The sequence below is a fragment of the Panthera uncia genome (genome assembly GCF_023721935.1).
Source record: "Panthera uncia isolate 11264 chromosome A1 unlocalized genomic scaffold, Puncia_PCG_1.0 HiC_scaffold_17, whole genome shotgun sequence".
In the NCBI taxonomy this organism is placed as follows: domain Eukaryota; kingdom Metazoa; phylum Chordata; class Mammalia; order Carnivora; family Felidae; genus Panthera; species Panthera uncia.
In genome coordinates, this window is record NW_026057577.1 from 54,420,432 (window position 1) to 54,435,952 (window position 15,521).

Consider the following 15,521-nt stretch of genomic DNA (forward strand, 5'->3'; position numbering starts at 1 on the left):
CAACCATATACCTTAGTTCTGGCCAATGAAACATGAGTGTAACTGATGTTGGCAACTTCTGGGTTATACCTTTAAAGAAAGGATAAAGCCCTTGTCTTAATGAAAATGTAAGCAACTGTCTTAAGGATGAAAGTGACATCTTGTTATTTGGGGGGTGAAGAGGATAATCTTTTCCCCAAATATTCCCAACCACATTGGCATTTATTTCCCAATCATCCTGGGCCCCTTACAGTATTGTGACTAGTTAAATTTTTCAGACTAGCTTGGACCTTTATTTGGCAGTGAAATTATCTTTTATCTTTGATCTTTCATTGTTACTTAGGGCCCTTGTTAGAACAAGCCAAATTTTTATCAAAACCAATCAAGACATGCTTTAAAAAAAATTTTTTTTTACAACACTAGTTATTCCTTAAGGTGTTTGTGTATGAAAGAGTATAGTGCAAGGAATCCATATTTGCTCAGTCTTATTCATATGCCATCTATGTAGTAAAGAATTAACTGCACCCAAAAAGAGGTATGGCCCCTACCCTCAGCTACTAGTAGGTAATCTCTAGGCCAGGATGCTGCCTGATGGAAGTGTCTTTACTCGTCTGGGGGATTTTGTCCACCGGACAGTGTAACAATGTGATTTATGGTGTGCGCTTCAGAATAGCCTTATCTGTTCCGACCTGGAAAGTCAAGGTAATAGCCTCAACTTATAGGAGGTACTGGAAACTAAAGGTCAACCACATGAGCAGTATGTAATCAAGCCTTAATAAAAACTCTGGAGGGGTGGGGTGAGCCTCCCTGACAGGCAATACCCTTTACCAAAAGGGTTAATACATCCCTGAAGATGAAGGAAGATAATGCATTTAGAACTCTCCCAGATTTTGCCCTATTTGTTTCTTCCTTTGGCTGGTTCTAATTTTATCCTTCTGCCGTAATAGAGCTGTAATTATAAGGAACAAACAAACAAAAGGATTATTTTGTTTCAATTGCTGTACTTTAAAGTTAAAGCAGTGAATTTGGAAAAAGCAAGTTGTAGAATAATACAAAAAGAAAGACTTGTTATGTATCTGTATATATCTCTGGAAAAAATAAACCGTGGTTAATAACATAGCACAGCGTAAGACATTTGGGAAAGTGTGAAAGTCTATTCACATTTTCACAGTTGTTTACCTGTGTAAATTAAGATGGAAAAAAGGGACACCTTAATTCTGTACTCTGAACCCGTGTGTGTTATTTGCCATTTTTCTAAAAAAAGTATGTATTGGCATTTTTAAATGAAAGTTTTTCAAAATAAAAAAAAAAGTTTAAGTGCTTGTTGCTGTCTCCTTCAGTATTAAACTAAATTACTACCTCATTTAGCTGGCATTTGGGAAATAAAATACTCCATAGTTTTCAGATTAACTAAATCCTTAGTTTATCCTTAAATTTATAATCTTCTAAAGGAACTTGTTCTAAAATCTTACACAAACTTTACCCTGCCTTCCTAAAAAGACACAATGAACTTGTGTTCTTCTGCTGTAATGTAATATCCACAAACTTCTTAGCACCTACTTTACAGCTCTACTTCCTCCCACAGTGTTAGGTTGTTAGCCATCACTTCTCCCCCCACCTTATATGTAACTGACCAGAAAAGCACCTTTGCATCCTCCCTTTAGTATGCCGTGTTTATAAGCCTTAGGAGCATAAGAAGCTCAAGGCTTTGTCTTGGGGTTGAACTTTATTTCAAAGTTTCACAAAAGGCTGTCTTCTGGAAAACTGAAATGACAGTGGTCTTCATGTGCTCACTTTAGCAGCCCGTATACTAAAACTGGGACGATACAGAGATCAGCACGGCCCCTGTGTGAGGGTGACACGCAAATTTGCAAAGCTTCCATGTTAAAAAAATTAAAAAGTGGTTTAAAGAAGTGAGGCGTAATTAATTATATTGAGGAAGTAAGGAAAATTTTTCTATCTAGTTTGACAGTCAACCTGATAATCAGAAATTTGTATTATCGGAGAACCAAAAGAGAAGGTTTTTTCTTTCGGGGGCATAGACCAATCTGTTTTAGATATATGCGTTTAAATACAGAAACACACACACACACACACACACACAAATACCACTATTGAAAGATTTCTGGAAGTAAAGTTGTAATAAAATGTGAACCTGTCCAGAATCAGCATCTAGCTTCACTTTCAAACTGGGATCTTCACGTTGAAGGCATTTCAATGCATAATCCAAATCTGGGGGATAAACAGTAAATGTTATCTTTACATTTCATCTTTTAGATAATGTAACATATGTTCTAGTGGGGGAAAAAATGAGCAAGCGAATTTTCAAAAAGAACGTTTCAAACAGCATCAATGCTTTGTAGTGAATAAAACGAGGTGATAAGACAGTGATGGGAAGTTATTTAAGATTGAATGATCTGGAAGGGTCTCCCCAAGGTAAGTTAGATCAAGACACAAATAAAGAATGGCCATATATGCAAAATCCTGAAGAAACAGAATACCAGAGAAAATGCCTGTGCAAGAAATGGTTTGCTATTAGAAAAATAACAAGATGGTAGCTGGCTATTAGCAGGTAATCACATCATGTAAGGGCTTGTAGGCCAGGCTGCAGAATTTGAATTTGCACTGGGAAGCCACTAACATCATCTGATTGTGTTTCACAAAGATCTAGGAAAAGACAAGAAAGCAAAATGCCTTCAGAAAGACAAGCAATGAGAAACTGGCAAAGGAAACTGAATTACACCATGAATAAAGAGATGCTAATGTGATCACTCTATGATGAATTATCACACCCAATGAGGAAACAAGAATATATTATTTGAAATAAATATGGCCTCTAAAGTCAAGTGATACTTTAATACAACCAATTAGCTGTTAACTGTATTCTCCCCCTCTACAAAAGATGTTCGAAGTTTCTCAGACATGAAGTGCGGCTAAAGAAAAGAGCTGAGCAACGGATTCATGAACCAACCTTACCACACATTTAAAGTGGTCTTATATTCCAGGGACATACGCTTCTAGATATACACTGTCCAAGTAGTAGCCACTAGCCATCTAATTAGTATATTAGGAGTCTAAACAGACATATACTCTAAGTATAAAATACATACCAGGTTTCAAAGACTAAATATGAAAAAAAGAAAGTAAAATAGCTCATTAATTTTTTATATTGATTAGATGTTGAAATACTATTTTTGATATACTGGGTTAAATATATTATTAAAATTAATTTTGCCAGTTTATTATTTTTTTATGTAGCTCTAAGAAAATTTTAGATTACAGCTGATGTTATATTTCTATTGAACAGTATTCTCCTGGACTCTTGACATCCCAAAGTCAGGTCCAAGAACCAGCAACACTGGCATGATATGGAGCCTGTTAGAAAGACAAAATATCAGGTTCCAGTACTGAATCAGAAGCTGCACTTAACAAGAATTTCAAGAAATATATTATGCCCATTAAGGTTAAGAGGCATTATTTTACACAGTATCTTATTTTTAAGCACCTATTCAAAGAAAGTAATAATGCTTATGACACTGTAGCTTTTGAAATGAAAACACAGTAACTTTATTGTAAAATGCAAACTCATTCAAAAATATTTATGACAAATCTACCCTTCAGGAGTTTATTGGGATGAAGAAGGCATCATGAGACAGAGGGTCAATATAATAGGAACATGGGGCAAATACAATGGAGAGCCAGAATAAAGAAAAGGTAGATTTGCTTGAAAGAAGTCTAAGGGAGACTCTATAAAGTCCCATCCCCTGTGGGACTTCGGACCTCTAAGCTAATACCCATTAACTAGACTTACTTTGGACCCCAGACTTTTCTTCCTCAAGTAGTTACAAGCTGAAGCGCTAGATTTAAAATGAGCTGGTGCAACTTAACTGCAATGTCACAATTTGAATTTATGTACTCACAATGTTTGAAATATGAAATTACTTTCAAATATTTTTATTTTTTATTTTTTAAATGTTTATTGTATTTCTGAGAGAGAGAGAGAGAGAGAGAGAGAGAGCGTGAGCACAAGTGGGGCAGGAGCAGAGAGAGAGAGGAAGACACAGAATCCAAAACAGGCTCCAAGCTCTGAGCTGTCAGCAGAGAGCCCAACGCAGGGCTTGAACTCAATAACTGTGAGATCATGACATGAGCCAAAATCGGCATTTTAATGACTGGGTCATTCAAGCGCCCCTCAAATATATTTTTTAAAAGTCAGATTATTTTGTTTGGGCAGCCCCTGCTCTTAAGTGCCTGGCTACCCCTGATATAACTAGTTTGGTCAACTTTGATACACATCAACCTGGGTAGCCAGATTCACATCACCTGATCCTCCTTCCTTAGGGTCAAGACTATACCCTTAGTTGGTCTCAGGGCATTTTAAGGTGACAAGAAAACTTGCTGCTATACCTGTTTTAATTTCATTGCTGTATCTTTACCAACTGGACAAGAACAGATCCAGTTTCCTTCAGTATTTGGGGGCTGTCTTAAACCAGTATTCACACTTCTTTATGTGAACTCCAGCTTGAATGGTGAGGAACTGGAACTCCTACTTGTCTAGGGATCTTCCTGTTTCTTTTCCCCTTGGTACTCAAGACATGGGAGGCAGTAAATGGGTGCTTTTGTTTTTCCATCATCTGTGAGCCCAACTTGTTTAAGGGGAAAAAATAGCTTCTAATGCCACCTCTAGAACTAGATTTGTCCTTCAACAACTTAATATAGGAATTCAGTGAGGGCCTCAAAAAGAAGTGATGCCTGAGATGAGATTTTCTAATTACAGAGTAAACATCTTCCAGGTAGACAAACTGCATTATGCCATTATAATGCAAGACAGAACAAATGAAAAGAAATAGTAATGCAAAAAGAGCATGGTATCTTCAGAAAACTGGAACTAGTTTATTACAGAAGTATAAGGTGTGAGTCGTTATTCTGTCTTACTTTTTTTTGGTGAAAGAAGAGGGTTCAGAATGAAGGAGGAAGTTTCAAACAATGAGGCCAGGCAAGAAGGCTGGTGTCGGCGATTGCTAGTGGTCTTCCTCTCTATTCTGCTGCCGCCTGCCTAAAAGACTGCATTTACCAAACTCCTTGCAACTGAGCGGCCAGATGTCTAAGTAATAGCCAGTGACACAGAAGAAATCTTTAAGGGGAAAAGGACACATCTTCTTCCTCCTTACTCCATGTCTCTGTCAGGAACTTGGCCGTGATGCCAGAGGTGCTAGCAGCCATCCTGTCTGTGATAACTAAGGATAGGAGCTACAGACTCAGAGAGGCAGGGCAGAAAAACGAGAGCCCGGGGGCCTGATGATGGTGTAGAGCCACCCTCTAACTCCTGGGCTCCCAACCCAAGGCACATTTTACAAGGGAGAGAAATAAACTTTTGTCATTAAAGCAACTGTTACTTGGGGGTTTTCTAGAATATGCAACCAAATCCAATTGGAAATGATACAGCTGAAATCATGAGATTTATATACCACAGAAAGGAGTCTGGGTTTGTGCTATATATAAGTAATGAGAAGCCACTGAGAACTTAAAAAGGCTAAAGCACGAGTACACAACACTCAAAAAGGTCAAATAACATTAACCATAGTATATAAATATCTTCACTGAGTTCTAAAGCTTGAGCCAAAAAACAAGGAAAGGAGCATTTTGTAAATGGTGATGAGAAAATGAATCCTTCTGAACTGTTAACTGTCTAATCTATTATAACTGGAAGGGGAATCTTGACGCCAGTTACTTCGGATGCCAATGACAGCACCACAAGAACCAGAGCAAGGAAGATGATGATAGTTGAAAATGGCCAACATGTGGGAAAAGAATAAATAAAAGGAGCTTGTAAAAATCAAAACATCTTAAACAGAAAACAAGACTAATCCCAAGTAATACCCATGACTTCTGATAAAACTGAACTCAATCATGTGAGAAATCTTTTGATGGCATAACATAACTATCTGTATCTAAATTATTAACTGTATCTAATTACTAGTTAATTGATACACCAAAACTATTTGTACCTGGCTGCTTAGCCACCGAAGGGGGTTCTATGGTACAGAAGAAAACAGGTTCTGGAATCTCCACCCCAGCCAGAAGAAGTCTTTCGGCTTCATTGTTCCGTCTATGTTTTTTTCCTCCTTCTGTTTCGGCTCGACGAGCTGCAGCTAATGCACTGGACTTGGATGAGGCAATGGTGTCTCCTGTGGCGGTCTGTAAGCAAACATCGCGCTTGGAACAAGACAGGCTCAGTGAGCACTCAGCTTACACCGAGAATCACGAAATGTGAAAACTTCCAATGTGACACTTTCATCAGAACTTAAAACAGGAACAAATTCACAAAGCTCACTGCAACTTTGCATAGGTAAAGCTAATTTAACTTGTGTAAGAATTCTATCCAAGATACTGCTGTAATAAATTCTAACCACACACACACACACACACACACACACACACACACACACACACACTCTCTCTCTCTCTCTCTCTCTCTCTCACATACACTCACTACACATTCAAAATTCATTTGGTAAAACAAATGTACCTTCCTAAATTTTCAATCATATCAAAATAGGTCAATTTTAGTAGAAGTCCATTTTAAGAGTTTTACCACCAGTAAAAATGTCTATAACTGTTTTACAGAAAATCTTCCATTAACTAAAATAAAATAAGCAATTAACCAGAATTCTCTAGACCATGCAGAATTGATAGCATCCTTACAGACTCATTATTTTTTAAAACTATAATTTCACTTTTAAACTTTAATATTACAACATTCCATGCCAATTTCCTTCTCTGTAAAGATATTCCTAATGAAGCAATAGTTCAAACGTCTCTGTGTAACTCCTTCAAATATGTACATGGAGCTCCTGCCTTCGGGTGGACAGAGGACATTTCAAGGCTACAAGTCCTATATCTGGACTGTGGACATTTTATACTAAAGGATCTTGAATCCTGCAATTAACCATAAAGAGGTTAAAAAATGTTCAAAGTAACCATGGCTATCCTAAATGCCAAATACACCAAAGTTTAATGAGAAAATGTATTCAATTTAATCCATATATAAATGAAATGTCCTTAGTTTTACCTTACCAAAAACATACACAGCATCAACTTATTTTCATCCATTCATCTGACAAGTCATGGACTGCCTCCTATATGTGATGCACTGATCTAGGGACTAAGGACAGAGAACAAAAGAAACCCAAGTCCTTGCCCTCACAAAGCCTTCATTGGCAATATATCTTCAGTTATTACCCGGATCAGTTATAAGGTTAGATTAAATTGTCAGCAATGATCAAGGAAAATACCCAATGAGAATAACAAAATATTTATTAAATTTAAAACACAGGTATGTATCTATAGTGTATTTTCACTTGGATTTGAATTTTACATGAATATAATCCACAGTTTACAGTCTTCTATAATTTTCTTTCTTTCTGAGATTCAACCATGTTGATGAATATGCTACAATATTCATTACCCCACTACTGATGACTATTTGGATCGTTCGTGGGTTTTTGCTACCGCAAAATGCCTGGTTTTAATTTAACATTTAAGCTAATAGTTCCTAGGGAAACCATCTGGTCGCTTACGTGTTTAAGGCCAACAGTCAAAGCAATGTTACCAGCAGTCAGTGAAGGGATTTCTATATGTTGGTCAGCAAATGGCAAAAGAAGACGACTTATTCTCTCCCTGTAAAAACCATGATTTATTTCAGTAAAAGAATTTTTAAAGAAATGACTGCAGTTTTAGAAAATAACTAAGCTTCTGGAGTGCTTGAGTGGCTCAGTTGGTTAAGCATCCAACTCTTGGTTTCGGCTCCAGTCACGATTGCACGGTTCATGAGTTTGAGCCCTGCATCAGGCTCTGCACTGACCATGCGGAGCCTGCTTAGGATTCTCTCTCCATCTCTCTGCCCCACTCCCACTTGCTCTCACTCTCTCTCAAAACAATAAACATTAAAAAAAAGAACAGAACCTATAAGCTTCTACTTACGTGCAGTTTCCATTAATATTATAGATGGCCAATTGGGGTTTTATCATGCCTGAGTAAATGCGCATAAACACCAGTGGTCCTCGCTGCTTGTCATGAAGAACTTTAAATGCCAGTGCACATAAGTCACCCTTATACCATGGCCTACAAAATTGAGACATTCCAGAAAGGCCTTTAAAATACACTTCCCATATATCTATGCAGATCAAATCAGAATCACTGTGCAAACTTAACCCTAATGTCCTCCCTCATATCTTCTAGTTTAGCTACTCTGGCTGATTACATTATGTCAGTACTAACTACCTCTCTTCCTCCACAAAATTAAATTATTTAACGGAGATCATTAATTGCTCAAAATTAAAAATAATGGATTCTCTCCCAGATATTACCTCTACTCGCAAATAATTTCACTGCCTAGAGTTCACTCCTCAAAAAATGTACCTAGGATAGGTATACCTTCCTATTTTGTGAGAATATACCTTCTCACAAAAACCTGTACAGGGTAAATGTATAGGTTCTTTCTAACTACTACTTACACTCTGCCCTCCCACCTTCTCTCCAGTTGCATGATCATAGAAATCTACAATTCTTGCAGATTGATGTCCTTAAACTGGTGCGCACTGATACGTTACAGAAAGCCTGAATCCCTCTGAAATTGCCAAATTTTGTTCACAAGCACATTTTTCTGAGGAAAAGCTCCATGTTCTCATTAGTTTCAAAGGAGCCCATGACTCAAAGTAGGTGAGACACTCCTATTATAGAACTTCTCCATCTCATCCCTAATTCCCTCCAATTTTTAACTTTAGCAAATACTCATATAGAGTTTACCATATACTAGGTAGGCACTATTCCATTTGCTTTATAAGTATTAACTCGTTTGATTCCTGTAACAATCCAATAGGATAGGTCCTGGTCTCTGTATTTTACAGGTAGAAGGTTAAACAACTTGGGAGAGCTCAGATTTAAATCCAAGGAGTACACAGTCCATGCCCATAATCACTTTACCATTAATGCTTCTCCAATTGAGAGATATGAAAAGTGATTAATGTCCTAGTTAAAGGATTAAACAAAGTCCATTCCTGCCTGAAGAGTCACTCGGATTTTAGAGGATTTATTACCAAGTACAAAGCTGTTAGTGACGACAGAAGTAAAACAATACCCTTAAACCACAAAATATTTTGAGCTTTTTAAAAATCTTCAAATCTAGTATAAATTTATCTACAGAATATTTATCAAACAACTCCACTCTACTGTTTGTTTTTTTTAACTAAGATGACAGCCACACACTCTAGCTCCATTTGTAAATATAGCAGGTTATAAGACATGCGAACAAATGTCCCTTTCAAGTAAAAATTTATATAGCTCTATATCATTTATAATGATATTCCTCACCAATGTTATTCAAAAATGGTGATTCAAATGCTCTTTGTGAAACAAGACCTACTTTCCCGCTTTTGCGAGGCTATAAGATTTTAATCTGTACTGCATACTTACAGAAATTCATAGTTGCGCTCTTCAGGTGAAGGCAAGTACACAGTAACAGCATCCAACAAGGGCTGGACACCTTTGTTTTTCAGGGCACTTCCACAAAGCACAGGCACTGCTGTCTGAGCCAGTGTTACTCTGCGAATTGCAGTCTGGAGCTATAAAGCAGAGACAGAAGTACTGTATTCTGTGTGCAGTATACTGGCTCCAACTAAAGTATCTCAGAATTAGACACCCTTGCCAACCAACCATGTAAAACAGAACCACTCAGCACACTTCCATCATTCTTCATGGCCTTATTCTTCTGTATTTTTCTTTATAATGTTAATTACTATTTGGTATACTGGATATATATTTAATGGTTTATTGTCTGTGTCCTTATACCCCAGAATATAAAATCTACATGAGCATTACAATAAGTCCCATCAAACATTGCTAAATCCCCAGAAACTACAGAAGTACCTAAAATAAGCAGGTATTTAAAAATATTTCTCAAATAAATGAATTAAACGTACTTCTGATTTAACCTTGATTGTCTAAAAGAGGACCTGTACAGAAATTAAGAACATATATATGAATTACAACTTCCTCAAAGGAATTAGACCAACATTAAATCAAACTGAGGAGCGGCTGGGTGGCTCAGTCAGTTAATCGTCTGATTCCTGATTTCGGCTCAGGTCATGATCTCACAGTTCATGAGTTCGAGCCCCGCAACGGGCTCTGCATTTGTGCAGGGCTTGGGATTCATTCATTCTCTCTCTCTCTCTCTCTCTCTTTCTCTCTCTTCCTTCCCCCCTGTGCTCTCTCTTTCTCAAAATAAATAAACTTAAAAAAAAAAATCAAATCCAAAGAAAAATGAGAAATCAGGGTAGAAATCAAATTTGAAAGACCTCAAAAACGAAGAAAAGCATGGGTGTGTTTGCAACCTACTGGAAGGAGAAAGGTATATCAATTCCTCCTCAGATCATAAGCTCTTTGAAAAGAGAAACCATGGTATGTGACTACAGGGCACAACAAACATCACATCTAAGCGCTCAAATACTAAACGATAACATATTTCAATAATTATGGCATTTCGTTCAAAAGAAAAGTACTTTTTTCCATTCCTAACTTCAAAGGTCTCAAACTTAATCTTGAGACTCATGTTTTTCTTTAATTCTTTTTGTGAAAAATAACTAAGTACATTTTCTGGGCTCAGTCTGGACCCCATTACATACATATATATAATCCCCCTAAAATACTTGGGAGGCGCCTGGCTGGCTGAGCTGGTGGAGCATGCAACTCTTGACCCTGGGTGCTTGAGTTCAGGCTCTGTGTTGGGCAGAGTTTACTTAAAAACAAACAAACAAGCAAACAAAAAACAACTTTACCTGGTAACTCGTTTCATAAAGAAAAATAAAGATTGTTTGCCAAATTCATAGGGGAAGGTCCCTAGCAGAAAATAACAGAAATGCCTTGAAGAAATCTGTCCTAATTCAATTATTACTACTATTTTATATGCCTATTCTCTGGTTTAATGTATTTCAAAAGGAAACAAAATAAATAAGTAAAGACCTGTAACGAGCTTCTAGTAAGAATTAAAACGGTGTCAGAGAAAATAAGAAAAATCATTGCAGTAGTCTACAAAACCAGTAAATTTTCAATATAAAATTTCCACCTGTAATTTCCCTACTAAAGAAATGATCACAAGGAAAGCACTGCAAAGAAGGAATGAGTAACTTGTACTGACTCAATAGGAGTAAAAAAAATTCAATTTCTGATTTTGTAAAGCATATCTGAAAACAGTAAATCACTACCATTATTTAAGCACTTGTATTAATAGTGACTTTATCTTAATGTTCTCCTAATTAAGTCAGCATTTTCTAATGCTATGCAAAGTTGAAAAAAACTAAACACCTGAGACAGAGAAATCAAACCACATCCAATTAGTAAAACTTCATTAAAGTAAATGAATAATAAAATTTACCTTTTCAGCTGGTAGCAAATCAAAATTTTCACTAAATTCTCCTAAAACCAAGTCGGCAAATTCATCATCCAAATCTGCAACCTACAAAGAAAGGTTTTAGTTCTATAACTTGCTTTTATTGTCACAACTATTAAGTCCAAATAAATGTACATTATCCAAATATTTCAAGACAGCTACATGACCTACCTTATCCAGGCCACAGAACTCTCCTCAACATCTCAAGAGATAAACAGTATTTCTTTCATAGGAAAGGAGACTGAAAACTGAAGATGTGCTATTATAAGTTCCCTACATACATGAGAAGCAATAGCCAGATGAAGTATCTCAATAAAGTGTTATCCACTCGGAGTGCTCAAAAGAAATAAAATACCACAATTCGCAGTCAGTGATAACATATCTAATGGATTGCTGTTTTTAGATAGATTTAGAAGTCTTAGTTCATTGAAAAGTTTCCTGTGGGGAAAGTTTCCTGCCTGGGTGGCTCAGTCAATTAAGCATCTGACTTCGGCTCAAGTCATGATCTGATAGTTGGTGAGTTTGAACCCCGCATCAGGCTCTCTGCTGCCAGCAAGGAGCCCACTTCCTATCCTCTGTCCACCCCTCCCCTGCTAATGTGCACATGTTCTCTCTCCCCAAAATAAGTAAAACATAAAAAAAAAAAGTTTCATCTGGTATTTGTTTAACATTATGAATATTCACCAGATGTCCTAAGACAGTCCAACTAAAATAACTCATGTTATTCTAATCCGGCACTGCAGGAACAGATATAAGTTGAGGGTCATAGGCATCATTTCAGCAATACAAATGCAATTATCTAATTCATGTTCTTTTCTTAGTTATCTGCCTGTATGAAATAGGAGAATTCAGCTGACAATAAATTTAATAAAAGTTTCAAAAGTTTGTAATAGTACAAAAGAGCAAAACATTCAAACTTGGAGACAAAAACACACTTTTAACAGCTAAGTATTGTAGAAACATACCTAACCATTCTCCGTAGTGGGGAGCATATATGATGGATAAGCACAGCTTCTGGAATTAAACTGCCTTGAAATGGCTCCACTACTTGCTGATTTATTCAAAAACTTAAGTTACATCACCCCTCTCTCTCTCTCTCTCTCTTTTTAAAGTTTACTTATTTATTTTTGAAAGAGAGAGATAGAAAGGATGAGCAGGGGAGGGGCAGAGTGAGGGAAGAGAGAGAATCCAAAGCAGGTCCCATGCTGTCAGTGCAAAGCCCGATGCAGGGCTCAATCTCACGAACCACAAGATCATGACCTGGGCCGAAACCAAGAGTCGGATGCTTAACTGACTGACCCACCCAGGCGCCCCCACATCACCTCTCTTTACCTTGGTTAATCATGGAGATAATAATAGTACCTACTTCAGAGGGCAAGGATTGAATAACCAAGTGAAATTATGCTTCCAGAACGTATAGTAAGAATACAGTAAGTGTAACTTATTATCACTATTCACCTCTAGAACACAGGAAGTTGCTTCTAGTCCACACTAATCTTATTCTCTAAAAAAAAAATTAATCGTGGTAAAATTTAACATAAACAGAACATAAAATTTACCATCTTAACCATTTCTCACTGAACAGTTGAGTAGTAGTGTTAAGTATATTCACATTGTTGTAAAACTAATCTCCAGAACTTTCTCAATCTCACAAAACCCAAATTCTATACCACGAGACAACTCTTCCTCATTCTCCTATCCCCTATCCCCTGGCAACTATGATTCTACTTTTTGTCTCTACAAATCTGACTACTCTAAATACCTCATATAAGTGGAATCATTACAGTATTTGTCTTTTTTCCTGGACTGGCTTATTTCAATTAGCATAACGTCCTCGAGGTTCATCTGTATCGTAGCATGTGTCAGAATGTCATTCCTTTTTAAGGCTGAATAATATTCTATTGTATGTTTATACCATATTTTATCTACTCGTCTTGTTGATGAACGCTTGGTTGCTCCCACGTTGTGGCCATTAGGAATAATGGTGCTATGAACAAGGAAATGCAAATATCTCTTTGAGACCCTGCTTTCAATTCTTTTGGATATACAGCCAGAAGCAGAAATGCTAGACCATTTGGTAATTCTATTTTCAATCTTCTGAGGAAACACCATGCTATTTCCCACAGTGGCTGCATCATCTTCATTCCTACCAGCAGTGCACAAAGGTTACAGTTTCTCCATATTTTGCCAACACTTATCTTCCGGTTGAGGGGTTTTGTGGGGGTTTTTTGATTGTAGCTATCCTAACAGGTGTGATGTGGTCTTATTCTCCAATTCTATAAATACACATGTATTCCTTGTAATTATCACTTTAATATCATCTACAGAGAGTCTCAAATCTAATTTTTGTTATATACTATCCTGTCCTAAGACATGCATTAGACATGCCTAAGATAAAACAAAGAAAAATCTAGGAGATTTTTGAGTTTGAGTTTACATTTGCATATTTAGAAAATTTAAAAATATTTTATATATTATGAAATTTATGAAGTAAATATATACTTTATGTATATTTAAAGTGTAATATAAAGTGTAATGAAGAATACAATGAACACCAATGTTTCCACCACCCAGCTTAGTTCTAGGAGAACTAATTATGCACCCAATTACTGACGAATAAATGTCAATTTCAGACACCTGGGTAGCTCAGTTGGTTAAGAGGCCAACTCTTGATTTCTGCTCAGGTCAAAATCCATGTCAGGCTGTGCTGACAGCACGGAGCCTGCTTTGGATCCTCTCTCAAAATAAATAAACTTATATAAAAAAATACACACATACATACATAAATGTCAATTCTACTTTTATTCTGTTTATGGCTCCCCAAATTAGAGAAGCAGTAAAGCAAAGTGGGTAAGAGCTCCAGCTCTAAATGGAATCAGACCTGGGTTCAGGTTCCAGCACTGCTCCTTATTAGCTATACGACATTCGTTAAGGATTCTAAGTTTCTGTTTCCCCACCAGTAAAACGAGGATAATATAGGCTGCTATGAGGATTAAATGTATTACATGTAAAGCACTTGAGCTAGTTCACAGTAAGTCCTTAGTAACAGTTGCCTAGTAATAAAAAGAACAATGACCATTATTCTGTTAATGATAAAGTTGATGATTACTGTATGTTATAAAGGGAAATAATTACTTCAAGAACAACTTCATACAAAAGATTAATGAAAACAATTAATGACGACAGGATCTACTCTGACCAATTTAATTCAGAAATAAAAAAATCAAACAGTTCAGATTCAAATGTTTTTCACTACCATAAGATTCAGAGAGTTTATGGAACGTGCCATTCACTCTCTGAATCTTATGGTAGTGAAATGTATGTATGTATTTTTTTATGTAAGTTTATTTATTTTGAGAGAGACAGAATCCAAAGAGAATTAGTGCCACTGCACTTAAACTTATCGCATAAATAAACCACGTTTATTAGTATATATGCCAACAATACCATATAAAATATCATAAATATTAACAATCTTACTACTTTCTATTAAAATTTTGAGGGTGGATGAGGTCCAGAGTTATCTATTACCTATAAAATTAATGGCTTTAAAATTTTCTAAGTTAATGTGACATTTGATAAAAGACGGACACACTCTCTGATATTCCTAGGTTTAACCCTAAACAAATTGTCACAAGTGTGTACAAGGAGATACATACAAAGATGTTCACAGCAACACTGTTTGTAACAGCAAAACAGACAACATAACCTCAAAGTCCACCCACAGATGAACGGACAAATGTGGTATAATCATATTGGAACATGACGTAAGACTGAAAATGAAGCATAACCACACATAACAACAAAGATGAATCTGCAATGTACTGTTATAAAATACAAACAATATCACTCCACTTAAGGAAAGTTCAAAACCATGGAAAACTAAGTCCTTCACGAATATATACATTTGTAGTGAACTAGAAAACAAAGCAAATGAAAGAAAAAGGCTACAACCAAAATAGTGGTGGGGGGAGTAAATGATAAGTGGAAAGGAGAGAGATTTAAACAGAAGTGTTACACAAAGATTCAAGGGTATTGCTAATATTCTATTTCTTAAGCTGGGTGGTGGAAACATTGGTGTTCATCGTATTCTTCA

General features: G+C 36.5%; 1 protein-coding gene and 1 non-coding gene across 4 annotated transcripts in view; one reads left to right on the forward strand and one right to left on the reverse strand.

Moving 5' to 3' along the window:
* Nucleotides 1-15,521, reverse strand: part of GFM2 (GTP dependent ribosome recycling factor mitochondrial 2) — a 73,611-nt gene that overhangs the window by 23,036 nt on the left and 35,054 nt on the right. For all 3 annotated transcript variants that reach the window (XM_049649636.1, XM_049649635.1, XM_049649637.1), the window contains 6 exons: nucleotides 11,411-11,491; nucleotides 9,454-9,602; nucleotides 7,963-8,103; nucleotides 7,560-7,659; nucleotides 5,988-6,177; nucleotides 2,135-2,211 (listed from right to left, as the gene is read on the reverse strand). In XM_049649636.1, coding sequence (XP_049505593.1) covers nucleotides 2,135-2,211; nucleotides 5,988-6,177; nucleotides 7,560-7,659; nucleotides 7,963-8,103; nucleotides 9,454-9,602; nucleotides 11,411-11,491 — 738 coding nt within the window. The remainder of the gene's footprint in view (nucleotides 1-2,134; nucleotides 2,212-5,987; nucleotides 6,178-7,559; nucleotides 7,660-7,962; nucleotides 8,104-9,453; nucleotides 9,603-11,410; nucleotides 11,492-15,521) is intronic.
* On the forward strand, nucleotides 1,766-1,869 carry LOC125935871 (U6 spliceosomal RNA). The gene has a single exon (XR_007461852.1). It is a non-coding gene; the product is annotated as a U6 spliceosomal RNA (small nuclear RNA).